This window comes from Idiotropiscis lumnitzeri, chromosome 13, assembly GCF_059441095.1.
Source record: "Idiotropiscis lumnitzeri isolate Australia: NSW breed Sydney's pygmy pipehorse chromosome 13, RoL_Ilum_1.0, whole genome shotgun sequence".
Taxonomy (NCBI): Eukaryota; Metazoa; Chordata; class Actinopteri; order Syngnathiformes; family Syngnathidae; genus Idiotropiscis; species Idiotropiscis lumnitzeri.
Window position 1 is genome coordinate 10,319,507 of NC_142403.1, and position 21,049 is coordinate 10,340,555.

A 21,049-nucleotide genomic window follows, 5' to 3' on the forward strand; every position below is an offset into this window, starting at 1 on the left:
GAAGTTAGGTTACCAAAACACTCCATCCATCTGCTCCTGGTCCGGCCCCTATGTCAGATTTTAGAACCCATTGTGGCCCACCAATCAAAAAGTTTGCCCACCCCTGATTTAGAGGTTAAAAAAATATATATAAATATATAATACAATCCTATTAAGGTTTAGTTCACGATCACTGATGATGCCACCTTTTAACCAACTGATCCCTGCAAATAAACCAAGATAACAAGGAAAATAGAAGCATGATGATATTTCCATTTCAGTTGATTTACTGAATTATTTGCACGCACATTTATTATAGATGTCCCCCTACATCATTAAAAAGTCATCCTGTTGATTAACATTAAGTAGCTACTGGTTAGACCTTTAGTTTGGCTCTTGGATTTTTAATCACCACTTCATGTATGCTTCAAATGTCATGTGATGTCCATCTATGAACACATTTTTGCGTGTGGTTTTACTCGTAATGCTAATTGGCGGCATTTTTTTTTTTTTTAGAGATGCAGACAGTTCACTTGCATTAATACGCCCAAGTGCTTCTCACGGGAACAAAATGAAGGTCATCACAGAAATAAACACGTCTTGACAGAGTAAAGCAAGGAGTGGAGATCACAAAGAGGTGCCACCAACAAACACTGCCGTGTCAAAGCGCCGAGAAAGGCTGACAGGTTTTCAAGCTAATTAAAACCCTTAGCTTAAACACTCAGCTCCCTGATCACTCCTCGCAGAGACCCATGAGTGGCATCAATGAGCACGCGCAGGCTTAAGTGAATGTTGACTTCCCTTAATGACGATCTGCCTCAGTGCTGAGTAAATGCAACTGCCAAAGTCCTCTCTGCCACTCGCTGACTCGTCTCACACTGGCCAAATACCTCAACCTGGGTTCTGCGTACCAGCTGTTCGCTGAGACTCGATCATTTTTTGCCCTTTATTATTTTGCTGTGTGTAATGATTATAGTCGAGCGGGGGCATCCGAGGCACGTAGCAATGTTATTTGTCAACGACAGGATGAGACACTTTAGTCCTCCTTATTTGCAGCGACATTATTTTATGACTAAAAATATTTTGTAGTTTTGCTTCTCTTGAGGTCAGACACACGATAAATTGGAACAATCTTCAAGTGTTTGTCGAAACGCATCTGGTCTGGTGATTATATGCACATATATGCACCAGGTGCATCTCAAGATGTGATGATAGCCAGCTAAATTTCAATGGCGCCAGCACAATGAAAATAGACAGTGGCCACAAGATGCTCATATAACGAGTTTTTTTCCTGTCAAATTAATGAGAACAGAGAGTCAATTGGAGCATAGCTTATTTACATATTGAATTTATATTTTTTTATATTAATGAGAATCATTTCTAACCAACAAAAAGAGCTTGGAAAAATGGCATCCTGCTCATTTCCACCCCAAATTATCTTTTAAACAAGTTACAAGGAAATTCTAAATTGCTAAAATAAAAATAAAAAATAATGAAATAAAATACAATAAAAATACATTTTAAATCTAAATGTTAATACCGATTGAAATGTTAAATATGCAACATACAGTTTACAACAAACACGCATTTATAGACACATAAGGACAATAGAGCCTTCAATTAACATATCAAGCATGTTTTTGGAATGTGTACGGAGCCAAAGTACTTGTGAGAACACACAAACTCCATCCAGGAAGCCCAAATACAAAAACCCATGACCTCTGAAATGCAAATTGGTTGAGTTAACCGGATGACTTTAGCGCAAAAACTTGGGATGGAGCAACAATGGTGATGTAACGAGTAAAGTTTTGAATGGAATCGATTGTGCTGGTTAGGGAAAGTGGGTCGTTAGTGTACATGTCCTTCACAAGTCATGGTGGATGCAGAGGGGCAAAAGCAAAGCCACCCAATCCCAAGACACGATGATGAAACTGTGACAAATCACCTCTTTCTCTCACTCCCCTTCCTGCGAGTGGCTGTGCGATGGGATTGCGGCTTCTCTTTGAGTTTGGGAGTCAGAGAATCTCACGGCTCAGTGGTGTTCATTTCTATAATCCAATCTCTGTATAAAACCTTCCTTTGAACATCTACAGAAAGGCTGAAAGACAGCACATCTCCCTCCCTCCTCCCGTCTGCTCCGCCGCTCTGATCCGCACGCGGTGTCCGAGGCGCGAGCGCCGGAATCAAGCTGCGATGAAACAGATCTAATTAACTTCACTTATGGCGAGAGTGATGACTATTGTGCTGGAAGAATGAGTCGCAAGAAGAAGGCAAAGATGACGACTCGATACGGGTCCCTCGTCATGCTCGTCATCAGGATCACGAGAAACTGGCCTTCCCCAAATTATCAAACTTGTTTCGGATTGATTTAGTTTAATGATATTATCCACTCGAAATGTACAATTAGAAGATTTAATCATGACAGAGTAGTATTGATTTGCACAGAGAGAAAATGTTTCTACTGCAGTTCGCTTGTTTGCAAGTGCGCAAATACTACTTTGCCACTTTATAGTCGATTGTGTAGCGTGTGCGTGTATGGGAGTCTCCAAATGAGCTTGGCTGAGGAGCGAATTTCCTGTGAGCTGTGGTGGCGCCAGGTTGGGCAGTTTCCTAGGCTCCCGAAAGTTTCTCAGTGCTGGAATCACGATAGTTTCTTAGATTAGTACCCTGGGGGCTTGCGTAGCTTGGGGGCAGGATGGGCTGAGCATCTTGTTGCACGTGAGAGGTTATCAGCATGAGTTTAGCCCAGTACATCTTCAACCAGTGCCGCCTGATATTTTGTACTGGCAGTGATAGGACACCACAATGACACTACTACTACTACTGATAATAATAATATTAAAATAATAATAAGAATAATGTGACCTGTGATTGGCTGGAAACAAGTCCAGGGTGTACTCCGCCTACTGCCCGAAGACAGCTGGGATAGGCTCAAGCACGGCCACGACCCTGGTGAGCAGAAGCGGATCGGAAAATGGATGGAGTAATAATAATGCCGGCGGCATGGTGGCCAGCAGTGGTACAGGCTTTGATTCCGGGCTGCGGCCTTCCTGTCTGGAGTTAGGCAGTTTTCCCCATGTCTGTGTGGGTTTTCTATGGGTACTCTGGTTTCCTCCCACATTCCAAGGACATTAATGGTAGGGTAATGGGATTATCTAAATTAGCCCTAGGAGTGAAAGTGAATACAAGTGGTTGTCCGTCTTTGTGTGCTCTGCGATTGGCTGGCAACAAGTTCAGGGTGTAGACAGCTAGGATAGGCCCACGACCCTCGTGAGGATAAGGGGCTCAAATAATGGATGGATGGATAATAATAATGTGAGAAAATGTAGGTTGAGCAAATGTGTTATTTCACAAGTGTGTATGAAAGAAGTAGCCCTTCACACCTGGAGTCGTGGTCAGCCTCACCCCTGCAGTAAAGATGTAGACTCGACTTTAGTGCCGAGTATTCTGGATATGCAGATCTTTGTATGTACATTATTTAATGTAAGGTAACCACAAACTATAAAACGAGAAAACCTGAGTAGAAATCTGTCTTGATTTATTCAATTAGGTGCTTACTGAGCCTCAAAATTTGAAAATAAGATTGACTCCACCACTCCTGCATCCTCTGACCACCGCCTACTTGTGAAAAACCTCCCACTCTTACCATTACACGTTTCAGCCAACCGGGAGTGCTCTCGCTGCTCGAATAAATTAAAAAATGAGGCTGTGCGTTAAAGACGTGAGGGAGAGGGCGCAGTTGAAGCTATCCACACACGTACGCACACACGCGCGCGCACTCGCAGGCAGTGCGCGGCCAGGTCAGCATTGCGTTTGCGCCTCAAGGTGTTTCGATCCGACTTGGTGGAGGAGAGAGCTTCTTGTAACTTCCTCTTGACATTTTACCCAAAAGCCAGCAAAAGAGTTGCAGTCGGTGCGCTATTAAATCGATTTGGAATGTGCGAGTTTTGTGCGCTCCTGGATCATCCGCGGCTCGTTCTGTGGGATTGACTCCACGATGCCCATCACCACATCGTTTAAACTGGATTAAAAAATATACATACAAGAAGAGCAACGGAAGAAGAAAGAGCAGAAATGCAACGACGAGGTCGGGCAGCCTTTTGTTGAACACTTTCAAAGGCGCGTTTGTTGAAATGGTGACGATACAACAGCGCTAAAAAAGTATTTCTCTAATGCTGCCTTGTCTGTGCGTTGAACCATCCACAACTTCGAGGATTTTATGGAGACCAATTTCGTCAAGTTAAGGACCGACGCACTTCCAAAGAAGGTAACAGAGAGCAATTCAAAACAATAAATGACAAATATGTAGAACGGAATTTGTTTCATATATACAATTTTTGCATTAATATTCATTGAAAGTATTTGGAGTCATTTCAGCGAACAAAAACGACTCCACTAAGTTCCCTTTGGGAATTTGTTTTATTTATCTAATGATAGATTGTGGACTCCCAAGAGGAAATTTGGTGTTTTATCAGTCTAAACATTATTTTGGTCCATGGTCAGTCTCAAATGTGTCACTGTAAAAATCCTTAGTACCACATCCAGCCTCATTAGCCATACATGCAAAAAAAAATACAGTAAATTGAGCATACGTCAAAATACTCATTACTCATTGTTGAGGTCAGTTAAAAAAAAAAAAAAAGGCAGCTCAATCATTTGTTTCCCCACTCACTTGTGAAACCTTTAAAGTGTCTCTGTCATGTTTCTCTCGACTCATCGTCTCTCCTCTCGATTCCCTTGAGGACTCATCGGAAGTGCAAGGAGAATGAGGAGTCACCGGGGACGGTGGAAGCAGCATGAGTGGCCCCTGTATCACTATTAGACTGACGGCCCTCATGTTTCTATGGAAGTGGATAACACCAAGCCTGCTACTGAGCTGGATGTTGGTCGGGGCCAAGGCGGCTGAGCCTGCACCGGCTGGCTTCACTGGCTCTGCGGGGCCCCTGGGCTGGCTCCTGACAGCCAAGGGTCCTTTCCACCACTCACAGGAGTTTATTGATTTCACTGAGCGCTACCAGCAAGGATTCACGACCAAGTATAAAATTTATAGGTAAGACTTCACAACTCTTGTTTGCGAACATACTTAAAGAGGAATTCTAACTGTTTAATTTTGCTGAACATTTCTGAATGATTTATTTTTTTCAATTACATTTCTTTTCTGTACTTTTTACTAGACTATAAAAAATACTCTTAAAGTCATCTGAAAACAAGGCTAAGTATTGGGTTTATTGTTCTGCAAAAGCTATGGCTGTGTGCTTTATCTAAGCCCCTTTTTGATGTGCTCATCCGTTGCGTTAATTACTGGTAAGGGGGGTATAATTCATTAAGGCTCCATATCAGTAAAAAAAGTGGAGATATTACAGCCACTTTTGAACAAAGGAGATATCTGACTGAGCCAGCTGATGTGTGACCGACCATACCGAATGGCTTCAGAGGTGTGTGTTATGAAGCACAGTGGGTGAGTGCATAGAGAAGCCACAGGCTATTGTTGGAAAGCGACTTTCTGCTATGTCTGCAGGATAGAGAGAGATGAATATCAGAGCTAAAAAAAAATCTGCGTTTTAAAAATCCTCCTTACATGAATGCACACCATGATACACATGAATTGGTCTGCACAGTGTGAGTCTGTTTTTGAAAGTCAAATTCTTCGTAATAACATTTCATCTGAAAATGGGCACATGGCGCTGGAAGGCGGAAACAATATCATTAGTGATAAAATGCAGGTATCGCAAAGCGCACATCGTTAATTAAAACGTGTTGTCTTGTAAAAGGTGGATTGGAACAGCGCGTTTACACAGAGTATATGAGTATTTCTTTACAGGTAGATACATTTTTAAATTTGAATAAAACCTGCCCAAGAGTTGCCTGGTATGCTTTATGGTAGTGATGCTTTTTGGAAATAGTTTGGACCCAAATGTTTGAATGACAGAGGTGACAAAAATGCCAGGTAGGGATAGAATATGAACCACTGCTGGTGTCTAATAACCAAAGCGCACGTGACGAAATGCTGTTACAACATCCAGAAGTAGGACCAATTTCATCCAAAACAATTATTTCAAATGGTAAATTGCAAAAGAAGAGGAAACTCTACATGAAATGTTATATATTATATATAGCAAAAATAAATAAATAAATAAATTATATATATATATATATATATATATATATATAAAATCATTGTCAAATTAAAATATCACATTTTGTCAAAACAAATATATTTCAGTGAGTTAAATTAAAATGATTTTAGTAATTAGTCTGACTTACGATAACAGACTCATATAAATAAAAGGCTTTCTTCCAACAATTACATAAAAACATGTTCAACACAAAGTTTTACTGGCGAATAAGCTAAAACCTTAATTAGAACAAAAATGCTATTAATCGGTAGGAAAACACGTATGAGTTATGATTACCATATACAAAAAATAAAAGTGCCAGGTGAAAAGCAAAAATGCAGTGCACCAAAAGGTGAGGACAAGGGGGTAAAAATGCATCTTACAACAAGAAATAAGTGGTGCAAAAAGGTAAGCCAGGGTGATGTCAAACTAACTCAAGTAGAAAACCGCAATACATTGAAAGGTCGATGGGAAAAAAAAAACACACACACAGGAGCGAGACAGGACGCACCCCAGCAATCAGCAATAACAAAGGTGTCGTCCTCGTGTGGTGACTGAGCTGAGGACAGGGTCGGGATTGGTTGCAATTAGCATCCAGTTAGGCCTCGTTGTTCTACTCCGATCATAAACATGCCACCTATTAGGAACAAGCAGCAACACAAGGATAATCAACATCACTGACAAGCATGCCATTTTCCTACAGTTGATTGGTGCTTGAAATGTGATATTAAAAGCACTCAAAGGTGCTTGTCCGTAATAGGCACTACATCAAATACGAGTGCTGCAGTAACATTAGAACATGCACATTTTTGGTGGGTTTAAGAAAAAAAATGGCTGAAATAATAACATTGGGATCTCATCGGTTAGCGAAGTGGTATGAACCAATTAAGTAGCATTTGGAGATGCCACAAATAAGAAAGTAGTAATACGGCTGCTCAGACTGACAATCGTTTCAGTACAGAAATGGAGACAAACCAAGGCGGAGTAATCTTTGGTTTTATTCTGCTTGTTGCATTGTCTCCACTGTGTCATGAAAGGTCAAATTGGTTTCTATGACATCTCACAACTTACGAAAATATCCTCAGCGGAAAGCTCTCTTGGTGATTTTAGTCCGTTGCGTATTTTTAAAGGAAGCTTATTATAGACAACTGACCATTTCATTGCTTGGATACAAACAGTTGGGTCTCGGGAGTGCCTGCATTTAAAGTGTGAAATTGCGCAGCCACTGATATTATTTGTATACTGCGCATTTTTTGTCAATTTTAAAAGAAGCCAGCCTTTCAGATTATTAAAATGAAATCCATTGATGTATCATATTTACAGTCACAATTGTGTTTGCGCATATATCCTCACGCTAATTTACAAGTGCGATACAGTGACTGGGTGATGAAATGCTGCAGCCACGAGTGAAATACAATTTATGTTTTAACTTTCCGTATGACGGCTCTGGTGCAAAGCACACTTGGAAGTCAATTGACTCGAAACGTCAGGTTGAAAGCAACTCCGCCCTTGCAAATGTCTTCTTGTGTTGGCACATCCCACAGAGGGGGAGCAGGCGGCTTATTTTAACGAGACAGAACCTACCGCTTTGGTGTTTTGACTACGACATGTTAAGACATCTTGGATTTTAAATTGTCCATAAATGTTATCATTACATGGCTTATGAAAGAGCAAAAACAAAGACAGATGGAGATCATTTGAAAATCTAAATCTACAAGAGTGGTCAACAACCGCTCAAACAGGCACTATTTGTTTTCCATTGAAGTCCTTACCCACTTTCCGATGCTCCCCCTGTCAAATGATGTCAAACTAATCTCCTTTTCTGGCCTCTGCCGTCACTGGGGCATGGGAGTCAGGGATGAGATGAAAGGCAGAGGAGGTTGGCTGGAGCTTGCAGGGAACCAACTCGATACCCCCCCCTGCTGGTGACTCACTTTGGCCCCCCCACAAGAACAATTTACAGAAAGTTCTTCCGCTTTCATTTGAATGGACTACATTTCAGGCTCAGTCTTTCTCAAATAGCTCAACATTGATCCATAAAATGTCAAATATGACACCCGGCAGTTTTACGGCATGTGGAAAATAATGGATAATGTGAGAGAGTGATGTAAAATAGCTTACATTTTGTAAGCTCTAATTTGCTGCCTAGACTGGTTAAAGAGGAAGATATGAAACGCACTTGCCGGACGCAATTTCACTGCTACGCATGCAGAAAATGTCAGGCAATTAACATCAGTCCATCACGACTACTCTGGCTTCTCACACTGACAGAATGAGTTTGGCATGATTTTTATTTTTTTTTTTGCATCAGACGTGGGAATTGGAGGAAAGATGAGCAAAATGCATGTTTGCAATGTTGAGAAAAACTTTGTGGCTCACGTAGTGTACTATCAGGAGTGCTCATATTAGTCAAAATGGCAGCTCCCTTTATCCTCTTCATGGACCATAACTTTGGTATCACGCCTCATCTGCCATGCTTGATCCTCTCATTTATTTTCTTTCCTCACAGCTATGTTTCATGAAAGCAACTCTTATAATTGTTCCAGTCTCAGGGATGCACAGCATCACGTTTTCGAGACTATCTTTGAATTCAAAGCACCATTACTTGATATTGTCATTACGTCCGGCAATTGTGATTGAAATATGGCTTACTTAATTTTCCCAGTTAAATGCAACTAAATTTATGGTGCACTTGTGATTGTATTTTTTTTTTTTTAACTACAGTGGTAAATATTGCTCCACATATGACCGAACATAAAACACTATGATAATCATAATACTAATAATAATACAGGGCAAAGGTCTCTCTGTCTAAAAATGACCATTCAAGGATAAAATCAAACTGTTGGAAAGCAAAACAACATTAAGTGTCAAATATTTTTGTGCATTTTTTGCGCATTTATTTAATCTTACTGTGGGACTATGTTGGTCCTGCAGGTTATTCAAAATCTGCCAGCAAATATTCGGCCTACTCACATTGTAATTCAAGACAGTCTAAACCCAGCGTCATGATCCGTTTTGTTGGTTTCGGATTTTGACTTTAGTTTTATGTTTTGCCTTGAGTTCCTGTCTTCTGTCTCGTCATGCTTATCATGACCACCTGTGTTCGTTTACCCAAGTCCAAGTGTTAACCGATCAGCTCCTTCCAACCCTTTGTGTTTTGTCCAGGTGTTGCTCGTTGGCTCATTAATTTGTTTGTATTTAGTCCCCTGTTTGCTTTCAGTTCTTGTCTGTTCAGTGGTTATGATAGTCTTCTCCTGTTGTGTTATTTCACTGCCTTTTGTCCATGCAAGTCCTGGTCCTCCTTTTGTGGTTTGCTTGTTAAGTTGGTCCTTGTTGTTTTGTACTGTTTTTTTTTTTTTTATTTATTCCAAATACCTCGTTTGCTTTTTGTTTCTTTAATTAAAAATATCCTTTATGTGACTGCAGCCCTGCTTCCCTGCATGGGGGTCCTCCTCCGTGAGACCTCAAACAAGAACTTGACACCTAGCATCGGTGCAACTAAGCCATGTCTACCATCTAGTGGTGATATTTGATATTACAACATCGTAAAAATACTTGTAAAATTGACGCACTTTGAAATGCGTTGGGGATTTTTACTTGTAAACCCTAAAAAAATATATACAAAAGAAATGCGGATAAATCATTTGCATGCTTTTTCCACAAGAATGGGCTGTATTGCAAAAAGAAAACTGAAAACAAAGAAGATAAAAAAAAGAAAACTGAAAACAAAGAAGATAAAAAAAAGTAGTTTTTTTTTTTTTTATTGAAATAAATATTGAAAATAAATTTGTGAACTCTGTTGGGTCACATTCTTAGAATGTCCAAACTCCGCCATTGCCGCTTTGCAGTTCTACTTAAGATTATATTTTTCTTCCGTCACAAACCTTTGGCAACATGTAATTGTAGGTTACGGCTGTAACCTTGCGTCCATCAGCAACAAATGGCTGTGTGGAAACACGAACGTAACCAAACGTTAAGTTATGTAAAGTTTTAATGCATTTGGTTTCCCCCAATTTATATGGTCGACCCAACCAAGTTGGTCGCCTTCCTTTCGCAGCCCTAGTCCACATGAATACCCGTATGTCTTTTCCAGCAAGGCATTGCAGTTGAGAACCAAGTCAGTCTTTCATCCTCCAGTCATAGGTTGTCTGTGTCTTCAGGGAAAACCGGCGAGCAAAGTCCTCCCCCCTATTACCAGCAGCAATACCAATGACGAGGACATCAGCCAGCACGGAGGTTATGACTTGTGACAAGTGTGTGATGGAGGAACGATCCGTGCTAGAGATTCATGAAAGTAGCCCCTCCACTACCATCAAACGTTATATGTGTGTATACACTTGGATAGTGAAAAGATGAGCGTTTCTGAAGCGGCTTAACGCTGGAGAAATGTGTCAATGTTCTATGACGGATGTTTTACACATTTCTACTACAAGACAGTTGATTAAATGGCCTAGCTTCTAATGTTCGTATATATTTGCACACCGTTGCACAATCTTATTGTTATTTTAAATTATACTAGAGTTTCAGCTGAAAATCGATACGGCATACCCTAGAGAGAGCCGCTGTATCATAACGAGCACCATTATGTTTGTTGATTGTCCCTCTTTCTTGCGTTGGTTGTGTTTTGTGATGTTGTTGGATGTTTGCACATTATGTATCAACACAAGTGCACGCTTCATTATGTCTCATCCAAGTCACCGCATTTCTTGTTTGTGCATGAACACACATCACTTGTCAAAAGTGTGATGACAAATTGCAATACAAAAGGGATCAGTAGGTCGGCTGTCAGCGCACCCTTCTGCAAATCATGCTCTCTCGCTGACTGGCATTGTTTGCTATTGTCAGAGGTGCAGTGGCATTCATGGAAGCAACAAATCAATACTGCAATTTCCTTGTTGGATAAAACGCTCTTCCTGCAGTTCTGTGGCATTGTCACGCTTTGTGGGATTTAACTGTGTAGTATGACTTAATTGGCTCGTTATAATAAATCCACAATAGATAAAACAAGGTGGAGCGATAAGATTTTTATGGTATCGTATTTATTTTTGTCTGTCTTGAAAATAACATGAATGCCACAACACATTTTACACCACTGATGCGTAGGTTGTTGTCTTGCAGATCAGCCACACTTTGGAAAAGAATGCAGTTGAAGCTCACAAGTCAACTACAGCAGATTAGTTTAAAGTTACAATTTACGAAGCAGTTTGGGGCAAATGACTTTGAAAAATGCTACATCATAATTTGTAAATACTTTTCAAAAAGGTAGCCAAAATATTCCTTCATACCAGTAATTAGTGACCAGGCAAGGTAATCATTTCAATACTTTTTTAAGCCGTCAAAAAATGTTAAAATAAATGGGATTTTTGAGCGAATTCCAAAGGCAATTACAGAGTACTTATGTTGAAGATTGTATTAAACTGCAGAAAGTTTTTACCTCAGTGTAGTGTAAAAGAAAAACAACAACAAATTATCTCGTAGCGTCCAGGCCTACTTTCAAGCATTTTCTACCAAATATTCTCCAGAACGGTCAAAGTGCTTTATGCGCTTTTTACTTTAAATTGTGACATGTGCCGTTGGGAGAAGTTTCATGAGATCTGAGTTACTGATATTCCCGTCTTGTTTGTGACCCCTGTAATAATGAAACGGACACATATGATAAATTACCATTAGAAGCAGCGTATGCGAGAGCTGAGCAAGACGATATTAAAGTGTCTATCGTGTCACTTTTTTACTATCGTGCCCATCGTCATTTTTCACCTGCAGTTAAATATAAGTTGTAAGGACGACAGCAGAAGCTTGAATTGAAGGGCAACAACGGCTGTTTTGTGCTCTCCAAAATAAAAAATGAAAAATCACCAGTTTTCTCTGCAAGGTTGAGGGCCACTGATTCCAGACCCCACAACACAACCTCCTTCCCAAAAAATTCACAAAATTCACCCATATGCCTACACATAATTGCTTGGGTTAAGTGGGAAAAATAAATAAATAAGTAATCTAAGCAAATGTGTTTGTCATGTGTCTCCGGTTGATTGACGGCCGAATGGGCGGTGTTGGCTCGTGATGGGCATGACAGTTCTTTTAAGTGAACTGAATAATTAGAATCAGTTCTTCAAAAAGAATCCTTCAAAAGATTTGTTCACTGTATCCTTCCTGCAAACATCCGGTTCGATTTCTGATTCTTGATGCTCGTTGAATTGCTGCATATTCAATATTGTAATCCCCCATCTTTCACAGGGGTCACTTTCCAAAAATTGCCACCCACGAAAAGTGAAAATCCGTGGATACCTGATCTCCCCGTTTCCCAAAATTGTGTTTTCTACAGTTTAAGCCTGAAATGATTAACAGAAGCTCTTTAAACAATATTCTAGACATTCGCAAAATAAACATATGGCCTGTAATTAATTGTGAAGTCAGGGAAGATACAATACTTGAGTGTTGATGTCAAGGTCATTTAAGGTCAAACGTTTCTTTGCATCTTGTCCATGAAATGGTGACATCAATTGATCAGCAGTGTTGCCACGGTGACCTTGACCCTTAATTTCTCCATGGATGTTTTTATTTTAAAAGTAACAGAGTTAGTGATTACATTTCAAAGTAAATAAGTCATATCCCCTTGCTGTGATTAAGTGCTATATAAATAAATTGAACTTGGCGTTTTTTAGTAACACTCAGCCTCTATTAACACCTCTTCTACAGAAAAGACAGGCGTTATTACAGTTCCAAGCCAGACATTTATGGAGTGTACTCGATCCCCCAAGCACTTAATTGCGGTGTTAAATATGCTAGCCATGTCGATCTTAGGTTAGCTATGCAATTAGCATAGCTTGATGCTAGCCATGTCAATCTTAGGTTAGCTATGCAATTAGCATAGCTTGAAGCTTATTCGTGTTTAGAGTACTCTGTTGACCTGCTCACGATATATATTGGAAATGACCATCGTGGATCAAAGTTGCAGGAAATCATGTTTTAATACCAATGGAAATTACCAATTAAATTTGCTTTCCTTCTGTGTGACATTTAAATAGTCCAGTGATTAGCTGTGTTGGGAATACACTGTGTAGGTCACCGCACATTAGCATTTTTGGGAAAGCGGCAGTTTCAAAGTTTTGAATTGAATCGCTTGTGTTAACCTTGGCTTTTTATGTTTTCCCTTTGGGTCTGCGGGGATGCTCCGTCGGGAAGCAGCCATGTTTGTTTAGTTTCTGACTGTGAATGTGAATTATCTCATTTGTTTCCTCGCATTCAGCCTTGTTATTGACTGGAGAATTGTGAGGTGTGCTCACTCGGATGTCCTTGGCAAGTGGAGTGGGATTCAGTTGTGCAAAGGGATTTTGCAACATGCTCTTTGGGAGTTGAACAGTTGCATGCATGTTCCATGTTGTAGTTTTATAGTTTGTCATCTAGATTAGTGTGCTGTGGTGTTGCTTGCTTTTTGTTGTCAAATGAGCGTTCACCAGATTGTCTGAGACTGAGAAAAAGAAGAGATTTAAGAATTGCAAAGCACTTTTATTCAACAATTCAACGCCGTTTCAACATACAGTATTATGAATCCTCACAAAACCAAAAACAGAATAAGTCACACAGTACTCTCCCAAAATCCCACTGTAGAAGGAAAGTTATCATTCATTTTGTCTTCTTCTTTCAGCCCAAACTTAAAAAAGAACCGAATTGTGGACCCATTTTCTCTTGACACGTTTGGGTCCAAATTTTAAAAAAGCCAAAGATGATAAATGCTCCTAATCCCTGAAAAACCGTCGGCATATAATCAAGCAAGGCTGATGAAATACATGTTCGCTTCTTTCTGGTTGTGAACAAAACAAACATCCTTCCCTCAGCTCCGGATCAAGGTGGGCTTTGTATCTGTTGTAAGCACTCCCCATCATGTGCTCACCTCCATTGGAGATCAGCTGTGCACTCCTCAATTGGGAGTTTGAACCGAGACCGGCAGTTGCAGTTTGGGAAAGGTCTGGACCACAGAACCCGGCCTACTACGACTTCTTAAATCCACAACCAACCTGTCGGCACGTCTACAATGACATTTTGAGGATGTTTGTTCAATGGGAAAACGTTGTGGCTCCTGCTCACAATTCCCTGAGCATCTGACAGTTCCTGGCAAAGAAGAATTTCGCCTTGCTGGAGCAACATACGACTTACCTGACCTGGATCCTTTTTGATTTTTTTTCTATTCCGCGTGTGAATGAGGATACCCGTTTTGAGGAAATGGATAACATCGAAAAAGCCATTACGACGGTTTCTGCAGTTCGGAAAGTGTGTTAAGCAAGGTACCCACATAAAAACAATCGGGCTGTTTCCGACTGTGACCAACACCCGACGATCTTATGTCTATCTAACTGAAAATATGCATTTGTCGTCGGCTCGGCAATTCAACTTGTTTCAGTCACTATCGAGCTGTCTCTGGTCATTTGCAGTGTCTGGCTGTCTCCACCGCGCTCCAATCTTGGAAAGGCTTAAAAGTGTCACTGACACTCTGATGACTGCAAGCGCTGGGATGCAAATAAAAAGGTTACAGGCTTTTTCTTAACAAGGGCTAATAATTTCACGCTATCGAAGTCCTGACTTTTTTCACCTGAAGGTATTTCCACAACGAATAATGACATTGAGGCTAATTCAAACAATCACATATGTAGGTCACTGCCACTGTCATTTTTCATGTGCCTCATACATCATCGAGACACAGCATGTACAATCATTGTCGTTGCATTTTTGTCATGGCTTGATTGAGCTCAAAGACTGAGGTAAAAAAAAAAACGAAGAAATATTTGGCCACCTGTCATGAAAACAGGAGCCCATCATACATCATCGATGTTTTGTCACATTAAACAGCAAAGAGTATTCAAGCAAAATTCCTTTTTACGCCCATCTTTCAGATGATTTACTCAGAAGCCAATTTTTTTACGAATAACATTTCAACTTAATATCATCAGACTATTATAATTAATTTGATGTTCGTATTTTTAAAAAGCTTTTCTCATCTGGAAAGCAGGTAAATAACTGCAATTTGAATCGATAGCAATATATAGAATAATAAATATTCCTCAATTTTGCAACCAGTGGCTGTCTAAATGTGTGCGTGAATGCTTGTTGATCTCAGCACGAGGCCTTATATTGACTGACGACCCGCTCAGGTTGTAGTTTGTCTTCGACTTCGACTTCCGTGCGACCCTGAACACGATAAGCGGTAGATAACAAATGTGTTTGTTGTGCTGCTTTTCTCAGTCCCAATTGTTGATAATAATCATGACCTGCAAACACTTTCATTATTTAGGGCCTCTTTTTTTTTAAATAAAAAAATACCTACAAATAACGGAGAATGGCTTAGTTTTTGCAAATAATTCACGAGATTCTTACCTTTCACACTGTTCACACTTTCCCTGATGTTGTCTGAATTACGTGACTTGCTCCCTCATGCCCTCCCTTGTTTGTCATTTGCTGACTTCAGCTGTCATTCCACAGCAAATATGAAACACCGTTTTAGCTGGCTTGCGTTAAATCTTCATTTAAGGGCAAGCATTAAAAAAAATAAAAAAATACAGCTGAACTTTGATGTTCTTCGTTGCACCAGAAAGCTTCCAACTTTCCCAGACGACGAAAGAGGATGGGAGACTTTTGTCACATGTACGAAACAGCCAATACATGCAAAGACATTCAGGCAACTCAGTCATCAGCCTTTTGGCTTCCTCCCCGACCAATTTTCTTCACAGCTTTCCATCAATTTTGGACGGACGTCACGTCCACTTCTTGTCAGTGTGATTGTCTTCACTGTGTTCCACGGTGTATTCAACGCCTTGGAAATGCTTTTGCCCTCTTCTCCTGAGTGATACCTTGCATAATGAGACCCATGACTTCTCATGTACGATGTGAAATCCAAAATGACAGGAAAAGTGTACTAGTACTAGCAGCACTTTATTTGCGGTTAGTCAGCTGGATTTTAAATGATGGGTCGGTGTGTGCCGACGCCTGAATGTGATTGGTTTATTTCAAATACAGGCACATTTTGTTTCCACTTTTGAATGATGCGGTGGATCAGTGGCTATTCTCATTCATTGTTGTGGTTGTTGTGTTTTTTCTCGCATCAGCCATTCGTGGGGTTGCTTCCCCAGTTTGCTATGTTCAGCACAGGGCTGCACCCTCGGGCTGCTTCAGTGTTGTGATGGATCGCAGACACCTGAGCTCTGATGGACAGCTAACAGGTTTCTACCCCTTACTCTGATCTCAGCCCCGGAGCTGGCTCCTGCTGATATATTATGTTCCAGCTCCGCCGGAAAAGGGGAGCTGTCAGGTAGAAGTGCATCGAGGTCTTTGTTAAAGCCGCTGTCTTGGTGTGTATGTGTTGTTTGCGATTGGCCATTAAAAGACATCGGGATCTCACCGAGAAATCAGTCAGTGTTTCGGGAAAGTCCATCTTGTAGGTGTGATTGGTGTGAAATTACGGTTGAGGTCTTCAAGTATAATTTGTGGGTGTATATCTAGTTCCAGGCAGAGCTCTCGTAGCACTGAAGAGTGTCAGAGTGCATATGTGGCTCAAATGTAGCCCCTCATGGATAACGTACGAATATAGATAACGGCGACTTTATGGGGAGGGACGGACATGAAAGCGGGTTTAATGAGCTGTTTTCTGTTTGGTGTATTTCCCAGGGGGTCGTTGTTATTGGTGGGAAATTGATTGGCAGCAGGCCCCGCACCCGTGGGGGCTGAATGATATTCCGGGCAATCGAAAATTACTTTCAGCAAGGGTAGCTTTGTTTCACTGTTTGCTGCTGCAATATTTGTGACTGCATTTGTCTTTTCATTGGGGAGTCTGTGACCTCTCACGGTTTTGGACTTTGTATGCGTAGGAAAGCAAATGTGCATGTACAACTTTGGAAATATGTTTGAGAATTGGAATGGAATCACCAAGCTCTTTTAGGGGGGGGGTGTTTTTGAGAGAATTTTACATGTTGAAGGAAATGATTTGAATCCAGAACTTTTGGACAAGTTGGCAAAGAATCGGAAAATAATATGCTTGTCGTGTGCACAAATTGTTATTCAGGCATTATGTTGATCTTATGACATCAGGTCTAGATTTGTCTTAATTTTTTTATTTGTAGTTATAAAAAAAAAAATACACAATGACCCACGACTAATACTCTTATTGGCGTAAAAAGAAAAAAAAAAACAACATCCCAATATGCAATACAAGATGTTGTGTACCTATGGGAATGGAAGGTGTCTCATTTCCTTTGATCGGATAAAACATTGAATATACTGTATATGGTAGTTGTGTAGTATGCATGTATGTATCAAGCATCTGGTTCTGCTCTCGGAAGATAAAGCGAGCTTGGCATGCTCCAAGGCCAGGCTGAATATCAAACGCTTTCAGATGAAGCCTGCACCAAAAGAGGTGCTCAGAGCAGAAAAGGGTCTATCCAAGAATTGAAGGGGAAAAAATATCACATGGTAAGTGCAGATGAGAAAAGATTGGGCAATTTTTATGAATAATCCCCTGGAGAGAAACCCTATGTTTTCCCGCTTTGGTGCGAAGCCATTGTCACAGTCAGAAGTAAGAAAATAGGATCACAAGAGCGTGAGCACCTTTTTTTCGTTGGATGACCTTGAATATTTTCTTTCCCATAATGTGTGGCTTCTATCTGCACTTTTTTTCTTTTTTTAAAGACGTGAATCCTTATGCATGATTTGTATTCTCTCCTGTTTGTGACATTTCAGGGAGTTTGGACGATGGAAGGTGAACAGCTTAGCCTTGGAAAGGCAAGTGAACAATGGCTTGCCCTTTCCACTGGACCCAGAGTTCCTTCAGACCATTCGGCATCTTGGAAGGCGGCCCAGTATTAGAGCCATCACCGACAACATTATTAGGAAATACGGAACACACTTTCTCCTCTCTGCCACGCTGGGAGGTAAATAAAGTCAATGGGATCTTGTTCAGTTGCAGTAATAGCCTGCTTTGAGTCTGGTAGCGAAATGTTATGCTCTTAGCTTGCTGCCCAACAATCTGTCACATTTGGGTGGATATTCATCACAGTAGTGCCCTTTGTTTTTAAAAATGGCAAAGACCGGTACAGGGTAGCAAATCTAGCATATAGTGAATTAGCAAAAGACAAAAAACAAGATGCAAAGTAGTTAAAAACACAAGGGATGTAACACAACAGACATAGCAAACATGTTGTAGGAAAATGACGAGGCACACGGACGGACAAGGAACAAGGAGCTGGAGGGAGCTGATTGTTAGACACAAGAAAGAGGGTTGATGAGACTCGCAAGACAAGAACAAAGGGACACAGGAAGACAGAACATAACATCAACTAAAACTAATCAAGTGCTGAGTTTAAATTTTGATTTTAGTGATCTTTATAATATTCTAACTGTGCCGATGGCTGGCGTTTTCTTTCTTTTGGTATCTGGCTGGATTAGAAAAGATGGAAGAGGGCATTTGATCAATTTGGCAATCAGCGCGTCTCCCAGCTCATTCCCTTTTAAATTCAGCTCAGAGTGAGGCGTGCGCACCGGAAGGACTCGCTGGAGTCCTTGCAGGAGATTGAGTTCACAAAAGTAGATTTGCAGTGAAAGCAGCTGCAAGATGATGTAGAGTTGGCCACTATGGATGGGAACTTGGAGACCACCTTCCACCCCTGATTGTGCATTCATGTGTTTATTTATTTTTATCATTGGTCCTTCTTCCCTGGAGCCCGCAGGGGTTCTAGAAACACCCCCTTTTTGAACACCTCCATTCCTCTCACCTCTCCCTTGCCTACCCAAGATAGAAACGTTTCACCTTATGCTGTTCTCCTTTGTTTTTGTGAGTTAATTAATGCAACACGGTTTACAATATGAGCAAGAGAGAAGTCTACCTAAATCATTAAAACAGCCTATGAAGTAATTCGAGTGGAGGAAAAAATACCTGATGGAAAAATGTATACAAATGTAAAAGACAAGCAAGAAAAAATACCCAAATGTAAATCAAAGTGATGGAGTGGTTTCTTTAAATTGTTAGATTGCGTAGATATCTTCAGCAATACCACGCACTTGATTAATTAAATCTCCTACATGCACGATGGGCCAGACATGGCGGCAATTATTTGTTGTGTTTTTTAATCATCCAAAAGGTCACACAGACACACAGAGTCCAGGAACTTGTTTTGAAGTAAGCCTTTTGATTATTCCTGAAATTGTCAGGCAGTGCGAGCTCGCTTGGGCACTGGCCATGCATTTTGTGTACTTAAACAGCCCTAATTGACATTTTAGATTTATTTGTGTTGATGCTTCTTTTAAGTAATTTACGTACGTGCATTCATTATTCATTCTCAAATTCTTGACATACCTTAATCAAGTTAAAACTTCATTTCTTAGTTACAGTTGTCACATTAATGGATGAATTGACCTGCCTTTTAACGTTGTTTGCACAAAGAATAAGATACTGTGTACTTTTTCCTGATAAATTAATTTCTGCCAAGTGACTTAAGCACAAAAAAAAAATCATTGAAAATTAACAGTTGAGGTGAAGCACAGCTATTATCTTTCCTCAAACAAACGAATAAGAAAACTAGAGACTGAGATTCTGTTAAAGGTGACATATTTCGGTTATGAAAATGACTTTTTAAATTCTTTTATAATAACAGTTTGATCTCTGGAGGGCTTGCCCACCCATCAAGTGTGAATTAAACGGCCGAGTAAATATTGGATGAGCTGCATATTTCCGTGTGTGCAAGCGAGGGCTTGTTACATTTGCTCACAATTTGCCGGATGTACATTGAAATACCCCCACAATGTGGTACTAAACCCATGACTTAAGCGGTTTTCAATCTCCCGATTGACTTGACAAGCGCAGAGTATTTGAAGATATCTGACTAAATGGAGGACTATAGAAAGTTGAGACTTTTTGCAATTGAGAGGCTGAAATGCCAAAGATTTGGACAATTTTGACATGACTTTGAATGTGATTGTGTTAGGTCGGTAAACGATTAATTAATTATTAAAAATTATTGATTAATTTGACAATGGAGTATTTGTCAATTAATCAATTAATTAGCACTTGTAGTTCACACACTTTCAGCTCACTGAATGTATTTTATTTCTTTTAGTGAACAAGAGCCTCACATGTGAACTGTCCTCTGCTCTTTAACACACTCTGTTAGCTTCAGGGTCTCTTGAAAATAACGAAACTCATTTTTGTCTGGAGGATTTTTCAATTGCTAACTCCTACTGCATGTCAGTGCTCTGACAGCTTTAGATTTGCACTTCAAAAAATGTCCCGTAAGGGCTGTTCAATTGGGCAAGAACTAGGATGATGTGATAGACCGTATGAGCTGAAACCACACAATCATTTAGGAAATTGGTGAAAATGAAAAAAACGTGTCCATAGACACTCGTTTGAGTGTATTTGAAGTTCTCTTTCTTATTGAATTTTTCTTTTTCCAAACTGACGCAAAATTCAGAGAAGATCGCATTGCAATCATGTCGATCCCGGGCAATTGAAACATTATTTGGATGAGTGATACTTTCATTTGTAAAATACCCTCGAGTTGTTGTCGCTTTTAACAGTTTGCTTAGATGAGATTTTCATGTCTGTCTTTACAATTCACAGGAGAAGAGTCTTTAATGATCTTTGTGGACAAGCGCAAGTTGAGTCGATCAAGTGAGTTGAGTGACACTAATGGTACAGCTGTGACTCTGGAGGCTCTCCACCAGCTGGCTGCCTCCTACTTCATTGACAGGGAGAGCACCCTGCACAAGCTGCACCACATACAGATTTCCTCCACTGTCATTAAGGTAAAATTCTGCTGGTTTATACATATACATGTAGAATGTGGATGATACGCATCAATGCATTTTTGTGGATGGAATTGGCCTAAGGGAAATATTGACTTTTTGAAGGGAGCCAAAGCTCTCTCTCTCAATCTTTCTCTCCGTCTCTCTCTCTCTCTCTATATATATAT

General features: G+C 40.3%; 1 protein-coding gene across 1 annotated transcript in view; it reads left to right on the forward strand.

Annotated features, from left to right (window-relative positions):
- The first annotated feature begins 3,693 nt into the window (after positions 1 to 3,693).
- The window catches only part of brinp3a.1 (BMP/retinoic acid inducible neural specific 3a, tandem duplicate 1), a 36,139-nt gene continuing 18,783 nt past the window's right edge, over positions 3,694 to 21,049 (forward strand). Inside the window, exons 1-4 of the mRNA XM_088313675.1 lie at positions 3,694 to 4,246; positions 4,722 to 5,029; positions 17,823 to 18,013; positions 20,698 to 20,882. Coding sequence (XP_088169801.1) covers positions 4,776 to 5,029; positions 17,823 to 18,013; positions 20,698 to 20,882 — 630 coding nt within the window. The 5' untranslated portion in view covers positions 3,694 to 4,246; positions 4,722 to 4,775. The remainder of the gene's footprint in view (positions 4,247 to 4,721; positions 5,030 to 17,822; positions 18,014 to 20,697; positions 20,883 to 21,049) is intronic.